Source organism: Molossus molossus, unplaced genomic scaffold (genome assembly GCF_014108415.1).
Source record: "Molossus molossus isolate mMolMol1 unplaced genomic scaffold, mMolMol1.p scaffold_m16_p_18, whole genome shotgun sequence".
NCBI lineage: Eukaryota > Metazoa > Chordata > Mammalia > Chiroptera > Molossidae > Molossus > Molossus molossus.
The window spans coordinates 2,096,189-2,110,197 of record NW_023425353.1 but is presented as its reverse complement, the minus strand read 5'-3'; the positions used below and the strand labels follow the sequence as shown (position 1 = coordinate 2,110,197).

The 14,009-nt window shown below is 52.4% G+C and overlaps 1 protein-coding gene across 1 annotated transcript in view; it reads right to left on the bottom strand.

The window, feature by feature from the left end:
• Positions 1-333: 333 nt before the first annotated feature.
• EIF4E3 (eukaryotic translation initiation factor 4E family member 3) overlaps positions 334-14,009 on the bottom strand; it is a 54,404-nt gene continuing 40,728 nt past the window's right edge. The window contains exons 4-7 of the mRNA XM_036267436.1: positions 13,852-13,912; positions 11,389-11,455; positions 5,833-5,988; positions 334-1,960 (exon numbers count right to left, since the gene is read on the bottom strand). Of these exons, the coding sequence (XP_036123329.1) occupies positions 1,902-1,960; positions 5,833-5,988; positions 11,389-11,455; positions 13,852-13,912 (343 nt within the window). The 3' untranslated portion in view covers positions 334-1,901. The remainder of the gene's footprint in view (positions 1,961-5,832; positions 5,989-11,388; positions 11,456-13,851; positions 13,913-14,009) is intronic.

The window sequence follows — 14,009 nt, the reverse complement described above, 5'->3', positions numbered from 1 at the left end:
TGGCGTGTCAATTCCTGCTTCATGAGCGTAAACAATATAAGCTAGGAAACATCAGTGTGAGCCTAACATTCCTATTTATTTTATTTTTTACTTCCAAAGCTACATACATGCAAAAGTTGAACATATCATCACAATGCCTTTAAATAATGTTCAAAAATAAAAATACTTCAAAATCCCTTTACTTATAGAAGTATACATGACAATTATAATGAAGATAAGTCAATTATATCCTTTTTCTAATCTATCAGAAAAATATTTATATTATAAAAAAGATTTTTATTCATGTCCAGAATAATTTTTAAAATTCTTGATGAATAATAAAAACAAGTTGGATGTTAGTACAATATTTAAAGAAACAAGTTCCAGGCTTTTGAAAAATGGGTATGATATCTCATTTTAAAGTCACTACAGAAACTCAAGTTTAGAACAAAGCATTTAAGAAAACTGCTGTGTGATGCTTGTTACTGTGGCCGATGTGGGCAGTGATGCCAGTGGAGGGCGCGGCGTTCGTGACAGATGCGGTGACAGTCCTTTAGGGTCTGAGTGAAGAGCTGTGTCTGCAGACGCAGGCTGGGCTCGCAGGACACTCCATGTCTCTGCTGGTCAGCACTGCAAGGGGAATGAGAGATCCCGGGAAGGGACGTTCCGAGCTGGGGCCCTTCTGCCTACTGCGTGAGCGTGTGCCAGCAGCCCTGACTCCAAACCACCAGCAGGAGGCGGCATCTTCAGATGACCTGCCTCTTCCAGGTGGGACAGAAGGAGCGGGCATGCCGGGGGGCTGGGGGGACACACAGGCACCTGAACAGTCTCCGTGTCCAGAGGGCGGCTGTCCTGCTACTAGAACCGCACTCTTTGGTGACGTGGTGCAGTATATACAATTCCAAAAATTAATACGAACACATACGCATTCGAAGTTCAATGTTGTGAATGTTCACATTTATCCTGGAAATGAGATTTAACTTCCTGCTCCTAAACAAAAAGGCAAGGGAGAGCTGCCCGTTTTGGGGGACTGCTAATCACTGGAAATTACATCCGACAGGAGCAGGAAGGGGTCATTTAACAAAATGTGTCAGATTGATGTGGAGCGCCCTAAGTAGGTACACCTCCAAAATCTGGAAGACGCTTCATTCAAACAATTAAAGTGTTCCCTCCTCTTTAAGTCAGATGTATAAGGCTTCTTATTTGGAGAAATCCCTTGTTACTGTTTTAAACCTTGCTTTAAGAAGGCCAAATTGAGATTCTGGTTAGAATTATGTTCACAGCGTCCACACCTAGAGTTCGATGTGTATCCTGATACTCAACTGTGATTACAGTTTTCATGGTAGGCAACCCGATTATTACTTTCCTTTTATAGCTAATAAAAAAGTTTTTAAATAGAAGAAATCCAAGATGCGTGTGCTGTCAGTACAAAACCTGACTCAGTGTGTTTCTGTTTCCCCAGGACAGAAGAAACAATGCCCTGTGCACAGAACACAGGAGTGTGACCGTCAGGACAGGCCCGCCCACGGCCTCTCGGGCTCAGGGTGGTGCCCGCAGGCCGTCGGGACTATGTACGTTCTCATGAACCAGGTATGTGCAGCTGCTTAAAAGGAGAATGATTTCTTGTGCCTCAATGAAAGGGGAGTGTACAAAAAAATAATGAGACCGAATAAGGAATTTAAAAGGGCAAAATAAAAACTGGAGTGAAAAAAACACAATTTAGAAAGTAACAATAGACAAAAGCAATGTGACGGTAGAAACCCCCAGCCGCACCCCACCTGCCACTCCAAGTCCTAAGTGCCCATCTGCAATGACAGAAACCCACTCTAAAGCGACAGCATCGGACTTCGGCAAGTCTTCTCGTCACTCTCCCTCCTGTTAAGACCGTTTCCAAAACCACTCAGCAAAGGACAAAGAATTCTTTACAGAGTGCAATTAGGGTTTCCACGTCCACCTTCAAAAGCATGATGCTCTTCATGGGCTAAAGGACAGAAAAAAACAAAAAAGAAAAAAAGGAAAGAAAACTTTGAGCAAAGGATGGGGCAACCCTTCTCTAAGGCATCCACCTCATTCAGTTTCCCCAAATGTTGGCAAGAACTAAAACACTTTGTGCCAGCGACTGCTGGCTGAGCCTCCTTTCCTGAGACGTGATGGCGAGGACCGGACCAGCAGGGGGCAGGCTGCTGCCCTCTGCTGCACTGGACGCTGAGCGACCGACAGGCTGACGCAGAGAACACGTCGGGCTCTGAGCAAGGGCTGCAGGGAAAATGCACCCACAGAATGCAGGGAAGGAGGGGCCCCATCTTACCCGAGACAGGACCATTCACAAGCCTATCTTTAAAAATAAAGTAGGACAAAAATAAAACAAAACAGAAAAAAACACAAGGGTGGTAATAATCATGTCCCCCCCTGAACACCCTGTGTGGGAGATGAGGTTTCATAAAATGAGGGGCCTTTTCCTTTTCCCAAGAGTGATTTTCCCTCCCAGCCCTATTGTCAGGCTTGTAAAATTACTAATTACAATGTAAAAACTCTAGAATAAAAAATTATCAAAACTATTTTTCAAAGACTGAAAACTTCAGCGAGTGGAGTGGGAAGGGAGGCCTGTGGAGTCCACCACGCCCTCCACGGCCCAGGGCGAGGCTGGGTGCTCAGGGACCTGGTTCTCCACCATCGTGAAGCACAGGGCTCTTCTCTCAGTGGCTCTGTGGCTGGGGTCCGATAACCAAGGGCAAGTCAGGTTACCTGAGCTTTGCCCACCACAGGAAGCAGCGAGGAAGGCACAGGTGCACTGGCCCATCCACCCTTGCAGCCCCTCCAACTCTCTGCTTCTCACAAGGACTGAATTCTTCAGGCCGGGGTGGGGAGGGGCCCTGAGAGGGGCCCACCCTGTCCTCAGGATCGCCCCACCTTTTCTTCCCTTGCACAGAACTTTGGGAGAAGCACACCTGAGCTCTCTCAAGGGTGGCTTATAATCCAAAATGATTTAATTGAACATTTTTCACAAGGAAAACTATAAATATTTCAGTTTTTATGCTTTTTTTCTTTGTCAGGAAGATTTTTCAGAGCAGACACAGAAGAAAACCTGGTTTGCTTTGCAATAAAATATACAGTGAGGCTGGTCGCCCAGGGGCCATGACCTCACAGTGACGCCGGGCTCCGAGGATCGAATCAAGAGAGAGGCACTATGCCCGACTGTATCACTTCTGGCGTGAGGGACACTGAGTTGCTGCTGGCCATGGGACAGGGGAAGGGCACAGAACTGGGGAGTCCTGGGAAGCAGAGGAAGCTCGGTTTGCCTCGGCTTGGCAGAGAGGGAATATAGAAATGCTCAAACCCAGGACTCAGCAAACGTTTTCTGGAAAGGTGCAAAAAATAAATGTTTTAGGCTTTGCAGGCCACAGGGACCCTGTGCCAATGACCGGCTCTGCTGCTGCCTCATGCAGCGGCCCCAAGTGATCCGTGCCCAGCGGCACTGTGCAGGCCCGCGCAGCGGACACGACACACGTCGCACAGTGTGCACGGGCTGCAGCTCGCCTGCTTCCCCAGCTCGGGAAGCTGCACCCACTCTCACGGGAGCCTGCACAGAATCAGGCGGAGAGCGGCCAGGCTGGCTGGGTTTGCAGCCTGCCAACCTCTGCTCTAGACCATCCTCACTTCGGAAGAGGCATCTGTCACTGAGCTACTCGAAATAATCTAACAAAATGTGGGGAAAGGGCTTTCTGCACATTGAGAGTTTCTTGGTCAAACCACCCACCTTTATCTAAAATCACATATAACTTATCAACAGCCCCGTTCTCATCCGCCCTGCTGGGAAGCCCGTGCATCGCTGGGCTCTGCGCCCTGTAAAGGAGCGCCACCCCAAGTCCTGGGCGGCCCGTGAAGCGTGCAGGTGCCACCCCGAGTCCCTGGGCGGCCCGTGAAGCCTGCAGGCGCCACCCCGAGTCCCTGGGCGGCCCGTGACGCCTGCAGGCGCCACCCCGACTCCTGGGCGGCCCGTGAAGCCTGCAGGCGCCACCCCGAACCCCGCTTCCAGCTGCTCACGCCCAGCTGCTCCTCGGCAGGCCCAGCCTCAGCTTTGAGCAGCGCCCCGCAGCACGGGCGAGAGCCCCACGAGTGAGGGACTGCCTGCTTCGGATGAAATGAGGAGTCGCTTCTACTTTCCCGATTCAAATTTTTCTTTGAATAATTTTTGCATCTTTAAATGTTAATTTATGCCATTAAAATAGGAATTTCCAGCTCTGTATTACCCACAGACGTCACACTGGTATCTCTTCTTAGGGGTCCACTCAGCTGGATTCAAGTGGCCAAGCTGCACCTCCCCCTCTCAAGAGCCTGCCTGTCACAGAAGCTGAACAGGGACCATTTCTGTTCAGTGTCACCCAAGGACTGCGTCCTCCCTGACAGCAGCTGAACAGCCCTGTGGCCAATGAGCTAATGGACACTCATGTCCCGTTGCACCTGCTGCCAACCCACATGTCACCTGCAAGTGTAATCGTGTAATTTTGAAGTAGAAGGGTCCTTGGAGATCATTTAAGACCAACTTCCTCTCAGTTAGGTGAGAAAGTGGAGGATGGGAAGCTGTGACCTGCACAAGGTCACGCGGTTGAAGTGGCACGGAGTCCAGAGTGCCTGACAAGACCCCAAACTGCTCTCCCCTGGTGAGTGGAGCGTTCGGCCCGCCTAAGTGGCAGACACACTTCCAGAGCATTCCCTGTGGCCGGTCTTGTGGAGAAGAAGGAAGACCGTCCCATCAACATCTGGGTTGGAAATACAATGAACGTTCCCGAAGGAACAAACAGTGTGTCTGCAAGGGTGCGGTGCCCTCTCCTGTGCCCGTCGTCTCAGGCTCCAGGCAAGCACCTGGGGACCCACAGCACCTGCTGCACCTCACTGCTGGGGTCCAGCCACCTGGCCGCTGGCAGGATGTGACTCCCGCCTTCCTGGCGAGGGGCGGGGCGGGGGCACTGAGTGCTCAGCAGTGCTGAGACCTCTCCCAGAGGCACCCTGGGAACCGCCTGTGTCAGTTTCAGTGGGGGCCTCGTGCTCCCCTCAGTGACACTGAAATGAGACGTGTCAGGGCTTCTCAGAGTCAATGAAATGCAGTCGGTGAAAGAACTGGGTTATTGACTTTCTGAACAGTTTGGGAAACGGGACATTTGTCACCCTTGGGAAGGGCTGTCGAGGCTTCGCGCTGTCTCACTGATGAAGTGGTGCCTGGAGTTTGAGCCACCAAACTGGTTTGATAGCACTAAGCTGATCTCATCAGGACAAAAATGACTGTTCAAAAGAGCACACAAAGGCAATGAACATGAACCATGATGGAAACAATGGGCCCACACAGCTATTCACACTTTTAATGTTTCACCTGCGCGTGAATCTCCCTCAGTCCTGTCAGGGTCGTGCGTGATGAGGAAGCTGAGCATCTCGGTAGGGCGTTCAATCATCCCTGTGCTTGGAAGAGTCCTCCAAACACACGTTACACATTCTAAACTCCTGTTTAGGAAGGGATGATTGAATATCCACCTGCCAGCTCATATAGTAACATTTTTGTTATTGTTGCTTCAAATAGAAGGTAAATTTTTCTGAGAATGACAAATTTAAGATCAGGTTTAAATGTTTGAAATGATACATACAACATGTATCTCTTTTTTCAGATCCATGTATTTAGGCAAGAATTAAATCTCCTTCTAATTTCTGAGACTAACCTTTTTATATTAAACATGTTATTGAAATATTTTCTAGATTATAGAATTTCAAATGATTCTGCCTGCACCTCATCTGCAACACTGTTTCTGTGTTTAAAGGCATGACAATCATCTAAGAGGCAGTCACGGGAAACGAAGCACTCACGTTTATAAAACACGGCTCTAAAGGACGTGCGCGGCAGCAGGCCATAGATCTTCTCCAGCACGGTCGCCTCGCCCGCGAGCGAGGCCTTCACATTCCAGACCTGGACCAGGTCGTCTCGGTCGCGGATGCTGACGCTGACTCCGACCACCTCGTCGCCTGAGGGCAGAGGGAAGGAGAAGGGGAGACACTTCAGCTGCGCTCTCTAGGCGCTCACTGTTCTACCTGTGGCTCACGAGTAGGGTGATGAAGAGAAGGTGGCACAAGAGAACCCACAATAAATATTTGTTTCTAAGGAGAATTGTTGGACAAACAGCACGTTACTGGGCGAGAGCCATAGCAATGACATCACGTTTCACCAGGGACTTAGATAAACCAAGTGTTCTGGCCAAACACATTTTCCAGATAAGTAATTTACCCCTTTTAACACGTTACCAAAGCTTCTTGACTATTTCTTACTGTTTCGATGAGACTTTTTCTAAAATGAGTTGCATAACTCTGTCCTCTGAAAGCCAAATGAACTCAAATGAACTTTTCCTAGATGCTTGACTGTTTCAGTTGAAAACAGCAAGTATTTCTCCTGACTTCCTGCCACGCGTTCAGGTGTCTTGGGGTGGCAGCACCATCTGCCTCAGCACCAACTGGAGGCCTGTGCCTTCCCAGGTGCTCTTTCTGCGGTTTGTCTCTTCCCTCCCAGGTCTGCCTGTTCCAGGGCTTCCTCCAGCCATCATCCCCATGCCGTGTGGGCTCTTCACTGAGGGCCAGAGAATCCAGGACCATCTCTGTGTCAGGACTGTGTATAAAGGACGAGGACACATCTTTGGAGCGTGCTATGCTGTGACGGTCCTGCAGTAGATGGACGTTAAAGCATTCATCCATGTGAATCAACAAGGTCTTAACAACGACGCCATTCTGGATATTTGGGGACAGCAGGTATCTCAGAATGGCTGCTTGTAAGGTGCTGCTGTCCTCGCACACATTCCCTTGCAGCCCGCTCTGTGCACAATATCTGCAGCCCACTGTGCACACTGACCTGCAGCCCGCTCTGCGCGCACGGACCTGACCTGCAGCCCGCTCTGCGCGCACTGACCTGACCTGCAGCCCGCTCTGCGCGCACTGACCTGACCTGCAGCCCGCTCTGTGCACAATATCTGCAGCCCACTGTGCACACTGACCTGCAGCCCGCTCTGCGCGCACTGACCTGACCTGCAGCCCGCTCTGCGCGCACTGACCTGACCTGCAGCCCGCTCTGCGCGCACTGACCTGACCTGCCGCCCGCTCTGCGCGCACGGACCTGACCTGCCGCCCGCTCTGCGCGCACGGACCTGACCTGCAGCCCGCTCTGCGCGCACGGACCTGACCTGCAGCCCGCTCTGCGCGCACGGACCTGACCTGCCGCCCGCTCTGCGAGCACGGATCTGACCTGCAGCCCCCTCTGCGCGCACTGACCTGCAGCCCGCTCTGCGCGCACTGACCTGCAGCCCAATGACAGGAGTGAAGACTTCAACTCCTGGTTCACATGCTCCTGACATATTGATTAGGGCCAGCTCTCTGCACTTGGACACTCAGCACCAGTACGTAAAAGGAGAAAGGTAAGCATCAAGATTAGATGTTGCTTTAGTAAATATGCTTTGCCCAGTTTGTTGCAAATCTGTAAATCTAAATAATTAATGGCATCAGGTCTTCCAATGGTCTTCTGCAAGTTAAAACATTCTAGTATTTAGATACAATTTAAAAAGCACATGTCCAATTTACTAAAGGAATTCATCTTTACTAAAATAATTCCTTTCTTTCCTCCTTAATTCTCTCCCTCAGTCCCTCTTCTTTCTTTCCTTATTAAATAATTCTGGTCCAGCTAAACACTCAAGATGTGGCCCTAAATGGTTCCATTTACACAAATGTTTGAAAGCAGGTAAAACTGGCCCCTGATGCTGGAAGTGGGTTGGTGGCATGTTTGGGGTAGGGGGAACAAAGAGGGTTCTGGGAGGTGGATGTTCTTTCTGCCCCTTGATGTGCTCCCCACAGAGATCTGTTCACTGTGTGAATATCTGTCAAGCTATGCGCATTGGGGCTTGTGCGCTCTCTCATTGTGTGTCGCATGTAACAACCTTCAGAACACGAAGAGCCTGGCCGCGCTCCCAGAGCGCTGGCCCGCAGAGTGTGTGTTTCGGCCACACCCACAGTGCCCTTGCGGGGCTCAGTCACGTCCCATTTTGCGTGAACACAGTCACTGCATGAAGACACAGCTCACCACTCTCAAGAACGGTCACGAAGTTGCCAGATCTGTGTTTTAGGAAAATATCCACGTTCTCCAGGCTTCTGACATGGCCCACATTTACGCTTTGGCGAGGGTGCCGGAGGTGCTGACAACTGGTGTCTCAGTGTGGCCTGGCTCCTGGTCACTGGGCAGAGCCCACTGGCACCGCACTTTCAGGAAAGACAGGGAAAAGGCTGCCACTCTTACCAAGGGCAGGTCCATTAGTAGACATGGGCCAGCACAGCAGAGGCAGTCAGCAGACCCCGACTCACAGGGTGCTGCAGCACAGGCATCAGAGCTGGGAGGAGCTCGGTCTGCAGCAGGCTGGCCCTGGACGGGGAGCTGACCTGGTCTGCGTGGCAGAGCCAGGCTGGCCCTGGACGGGGAGCTGACCTGGTCTGCGTGGCAGAGCCAGGCTGGCCCAGGACGGGGAGCTGACCTGGTCTGCGTGGCAGAGCCAGGCTGGCCCTGGACGGGGAGCTGACCTGGTCTGCGTGGCAGAGCCAGGCTCATGGGAGACGGATGGTTGACAGACAAGGGGCTCCCCTTTCCTGAACCAACCGCAGAACAACAGGTCTCCTTTACTCATCCTGACTATCTACCATTACTTGGATAATTTTCCCTGGTTCTGGAAACAGGAATAGTTCACATGGAAAACTTCCTCTCCCAGGGATTTCTGCATTTATAATTATACCCAGGACACATTTTGGCTGCACACTGTGAAACTGCTAACCACTCCCTATTAAAATAAAAGGAATCTATTTTTTTTTTAATGCTCACCAGAGGATATGTTTCCATTTATCTTCAGATAGAGCAGAAGGGAAGGAGGGAGGAAGAGAGAGAGAGAAACATTGATGTGAGAGGGACACATCGAGTGGCTGCCACCCACACGACTTCAATCGGGGCTGGGGACAAACCGCAACTGAGGTACGTGCCCTTAGCGGCAACCAAACCCGAGACTCTGATCTGCGGGCCAACGCTCTAACCATTGAGCAACACGGGTCAGGGCAAGGAATCTGTATTTTTAAGACAATTTCTTCTCACCCAGGTGTGTGAATAAAAAGGTGGTGTGAGGAGAAAGCAAAGCGAGCGTGGTTCTCGGGAGCGCGTGCGCGGAGCCCGCACAGCTGGGGCCCGGCTCCCCGGTTCCCACACGCCTGCGGATTAGTCAGCACATTTCATTAGAGCAGAGTCATGACTGGAAGCTGCACAGGAAACATTTTGTTCTAAATGTTACATCAGAAGCATCCAGAAGGAATTACCAAGAAAAACAAAACTTAAAGCAAGCAATTCAATTCCCCTTTCTGAGTGATTTCATGATTGGCAACAGAGCAGAAGAGAAACGGACTCACAGGGCTCTCAGACGTTCCCTCAGTGTTTGAAAACGGTCTTCAAAGTCAAGTTCTGAAGATCTCATATTTTAGCCTCAGTTGTGGGGAGTCCCAGCTAACAGTGTGGGTGCCTCCTGCCTTTCCTTTACTGCTCCCTTTGAGCAGGGATGAAGGGAGGACCAGGCGGGAGGGTAAGGAGCCGAGAGGCTCCGAAGGAATGAGGCCCACCTCCCTGCAGACATCCCCGGACAACCCGCAGACAGCCCTGGATGACCCATGGACAGCCCCGGATGACCCATGGACAGCCCCGGATGACCCGCAGACAGCCCTGGATGACCCATGGACAGCCCCGGATGACCCGCGGACAGCCCCGGATGACCCGCAGACAGCCCTGGATGACCCGCGGACAGCCCTGGATGACCCGCGGACAGCCCTGGATGACCCATGGACAGCCCTGGATGACCCGCGGACAGCCCCGGATGACCCATGGACAGCCCTGGATGACCCGCAGACAGCCCTGGATGACCTATGGACAGCCCCGGATGACCCGTGGACAGCCCCGGATGACCCATGGACAGCCCCGGATGACCTATGGACAGCCCCGGATGACCCGCGGACAGCCCCGGATAACCCATGGACAGCCCTGGATGACCCGCAGACAGCCCTGGATGACCTATGGACAGCCCTGGATGACCCATGGACAGCCCTGGATGACCCATGGACAGCCCTGGATGACCCGCAGACAGCCCTGGATGACCCATGGACAGCCCCGGATGACCCATGGACAGCCCTGGATGACCCGCAGACAGCCCTGGATGACCCGCGGACAGCCCCGGATGACCCATGGACAGCCCTGGATGACCCGCAGACAGCCCTGGATGACCTATGGACAGCCCCGGATGACCCATGGACAGCCCCGGATGACCCATGGACAGCCCCGGACGACCCGCAGACAGCCCCGGATGACCCATGGACAGCCCCGGATGACCCATGGACAGCCCTGGATGACCCGCAGACAGCCCCGGATGACCCGCGGACAGCCCTGGATGACCCGCAGACAGCCCTGGATGACCTATGGACAGCCCTGGATGACCCATGGACAGCCCCGGATGACCCATGGACAGCCCTGGATGACCCGCAGACAGCCCTGGATGACCTATGGACAGCCCTGGATGACCCATGGACAGCCCCGGATGACCCATGGACAGCCCTGGATGACCCGCAGACAGCCCTGGATGACCCGCAGACAGCCCTGGATGACCCATGGACAGCCCGGATGACCTGCAGACAGCCCCGGATGACCCATGGACAGCCCCGGATGACCCATGGACAGCCCCGGATGACCCGCAGACATCCCCGGATGACCCGCAGACAGCCCTGGATGACCCATGGACAGCCCCGGATGACCTGCAGACATCCCCGGACGACCCGCAGACAGCCCTGGATGACCCATGGACAGCCCCGGATGACCCGCAGACATCCCCGGACAACCCGCAGACGGCCTCGAACGACCCACGGACAGCCCCGGACAACCCGCGGACGGCCCCGAACGACCCACGGACAGCCCCGGACAACCCGCGGACGGCCCCGGACGACCCACGGACAGCCCTGGACTAACTGCAGCGCCCCCCTGGAAGAATGAGAACAGAAAACCAACCACAAGCTGTGTTAAGAGCCCAACTGATACCAAATTTTCTTTTCTTTCCGCCTATTTATTTTGGACAGATGATCAGATACTCTCATGATGAGTTAGGAGGGAACATACATGTGCATGTACACAGATGTATATGTAGTGTACGCAGACATAAATGTGCATGTGTACATACACATAACAGTAAATGCCACATCACATGAAAAAAAGGAAGTGACTTCAAAGTTACAAAATAAACGACTTCAAAACATGTAGCGAGTCAAACGCACGAAGCTGAGTGGTGAGTGGGCAGCAAGCACACGGCGGCCACGGCTCTTTACCTGCTGCGGCGCAGTCCGCGAACTGCTCCCCGACAGCCGCTAACAACAACTCTTTCCAAACTGTGGACTGGGGTGGGAAAGAATGAGAAACAGAAACAAAACCAAAGAACACAACATATATATATACTTTTAGACAGTTATAGCCAAGAAGTCCCGCTTTCCTCAGCTTCATGCACACTCTCCACACCCGAGTCCAGAGCCTACACCTCCACAGTGCAGGAGTCAACACGCACAGTGGTGTGCGTTGTCCCCAAAACTGACAGATGCAGTGATCCAGAGTCACAGACTTCGTGTCCAAAGACCTTGTGTCCTAAGTCACAAAGCTAATTTCTAGCGAAGCCCCTGATGACATTCAGACAATGGGGGATGCCTTCAGTGACGTAACTGATTTCTTCACCTCTCCCTGCCTCACATCCACAGCTACCGTGAGTACTGTTAGCAACATCTTCCTTTTAAACCCTCTCCTCTGTCTTCCCTGCAGTTTATAAAGTACTTCAAAGCTTACACAAGTAAAGAACACTTCGCACTTCTGGGTCATTGAATACTAGACACGTGCAAATCTCCACCCCTCACGACAGACTGTCTCCGAGTGACAGTGGTCATCAGCCTGTGTGCGCATCCCCCAGGAGGGTTACTGCATGGCCTGTCTACCTCCTACCAGCGAGAACAATGGAGTCCTTTCTACTCAAGATCTACTAATGCCATCCAACAAACAGGTTATTGAAAGCCTGAACGTTCTTCCAGTTATTCCCCCCTGGGAAGTTCTTAGTCCCATCTATTCTCCTTGCCCTGGCCCACAGGCTCTGAATTCTCCCAGAACCGGGTTTGAAGCCCGTCAGGCTGCTTGTACCTGTGAACCAGGGCAGGTTATCGGGCTCTCTGAGCCTGTCTCCACAGGCGAACATGGAGTGATAACAGGGCCCGACCTCCCAGGGTTGCCGTGGCCATAAATTAGTCAACAAATGGGGTCCAAGGACTTGGCCCTGTGATTGTAGCCAATGGACGCAGCTGCTCCATAAACAGCTGTGTCTGCTTTCGCCAGGGCCTGCCTACAGGTCAACCACAACAATCGTGTTTATTATTACCCCCTAAGGAGCTGGAAGCAGCCTAGCTGAATTTTTAGCCCAGATGACAGCAGTTAAGCATTGTGACCTGTTAGTCTCAAGAAGGGTTTTCTTTTCTCTTTCCTAGACTTCCCTTCTGGTCTACTTGTCTCCCATCTAGAAGCCATCCCTTCCATTTTCTGTCTGTCCCAGCTGCAGCTGGTCTCACACTGCTGGTGGTGAAGCGGAGGGGGCGGGGGGAAGCTGGGGAAGGCGGAGTCCCTGTCCTGTTTGGGTGCAGACGAGGCTGGCCACGGGCCTCGCCCTCGCTGACAATGGGGCGTGCACGGCTCAGGTGATGGTGGTGCAGACGGGATTATTTGGGGCTGGATGTGTCCATGTGGACTTCACCAGGGCAGGACAGACAGGCCTTTCGGCCTCTTCATGGAAAGTTGGCAGCATGATTGTTTCTACCAGAATTCAAAGTCAAGTGTCAGAAAATCACATGAAAAGAAAAACTCGTTCTTACTGAAATTTTAAAAACCTTACATTTCTCCTCTTACACCATCCGCTTTCTCTCCTTTTTAAGGGGACAGTGGATTCATAGGCCTTCCTGACTTGACGGGTAGTCCACTCCCCTGATATTTTTATTGTTTGCCAAATATCAGGCAGATCTTGGAGCTCTACCTCTTGACTAGCAGCATGCGTCTCTAACAAGTAAGTCTGGGAGATCTGTAGGTGCTGAGAGAGAAAGGTCCTGTGCAGACCCACGTGTCGGTCCTCTGAGCTCACCACGTGAAAAGGCCGTGGAAAGCTAAGAAAGAGCAGCATTTGCCCTTTCATCTGTTTTCAAAGAAGCTTTCGGTTTCCCAGGGCTCAGGGACAGACCCGAACACTCACTTTCCGTCGGCAGGATACAGGAGAGCCCACCCACTCCTGAGAAATCGGGGTTCCCCAGGCTTGGCAGCGGCCCAGGCAATTCACTCCTCCAACCAGTTCCCACCAGCCTCAGGTGGAACCTCCCAGCATCCCCCTCTCCACGCCATGGTCATTCTCAGAAACACTCTCCTCCAGTGGAGGCAGGACAAGCCTTCAGTGGGAAGGTCGCTGCTTCTCGCTTTGTAAAAGCAACACCCACTTGTTGGTCATGGGTGGTGACGAAACGATCCCCATGACGACAGTGAGCTTTCTGTGGAAGGGTCAGGCACTCAGCTCCTCCCACCATGTGACAAGTGCTACGCCACGTGTGTGACTGACAGCCAGGGGACAGCGTGTGGCAGAAAACCAGCAGGGTCGAGATAGCACCTCCCAGCCCTGTTCTGAGGTGACCAGCAGGCTCTCTGAAAAGCACATGATGTCACCATTTGCCACCACAACCCCAGGCTCAGCCAGTTCCAGAAAAGGGTCAGAGCACACCTACCGTGCTGTCCTTGGGGACTTTCATCTTCCACACGCCGCCCTTTGCATTACTCTCCTCCTCCCTGGATCAAAGACCAACGGCTACAGTTATACTCAAGGATTCAGTGGTTGTGCACAACGACTTTAACAACAGATGGCATTAAAAACAAAAAACAAGCA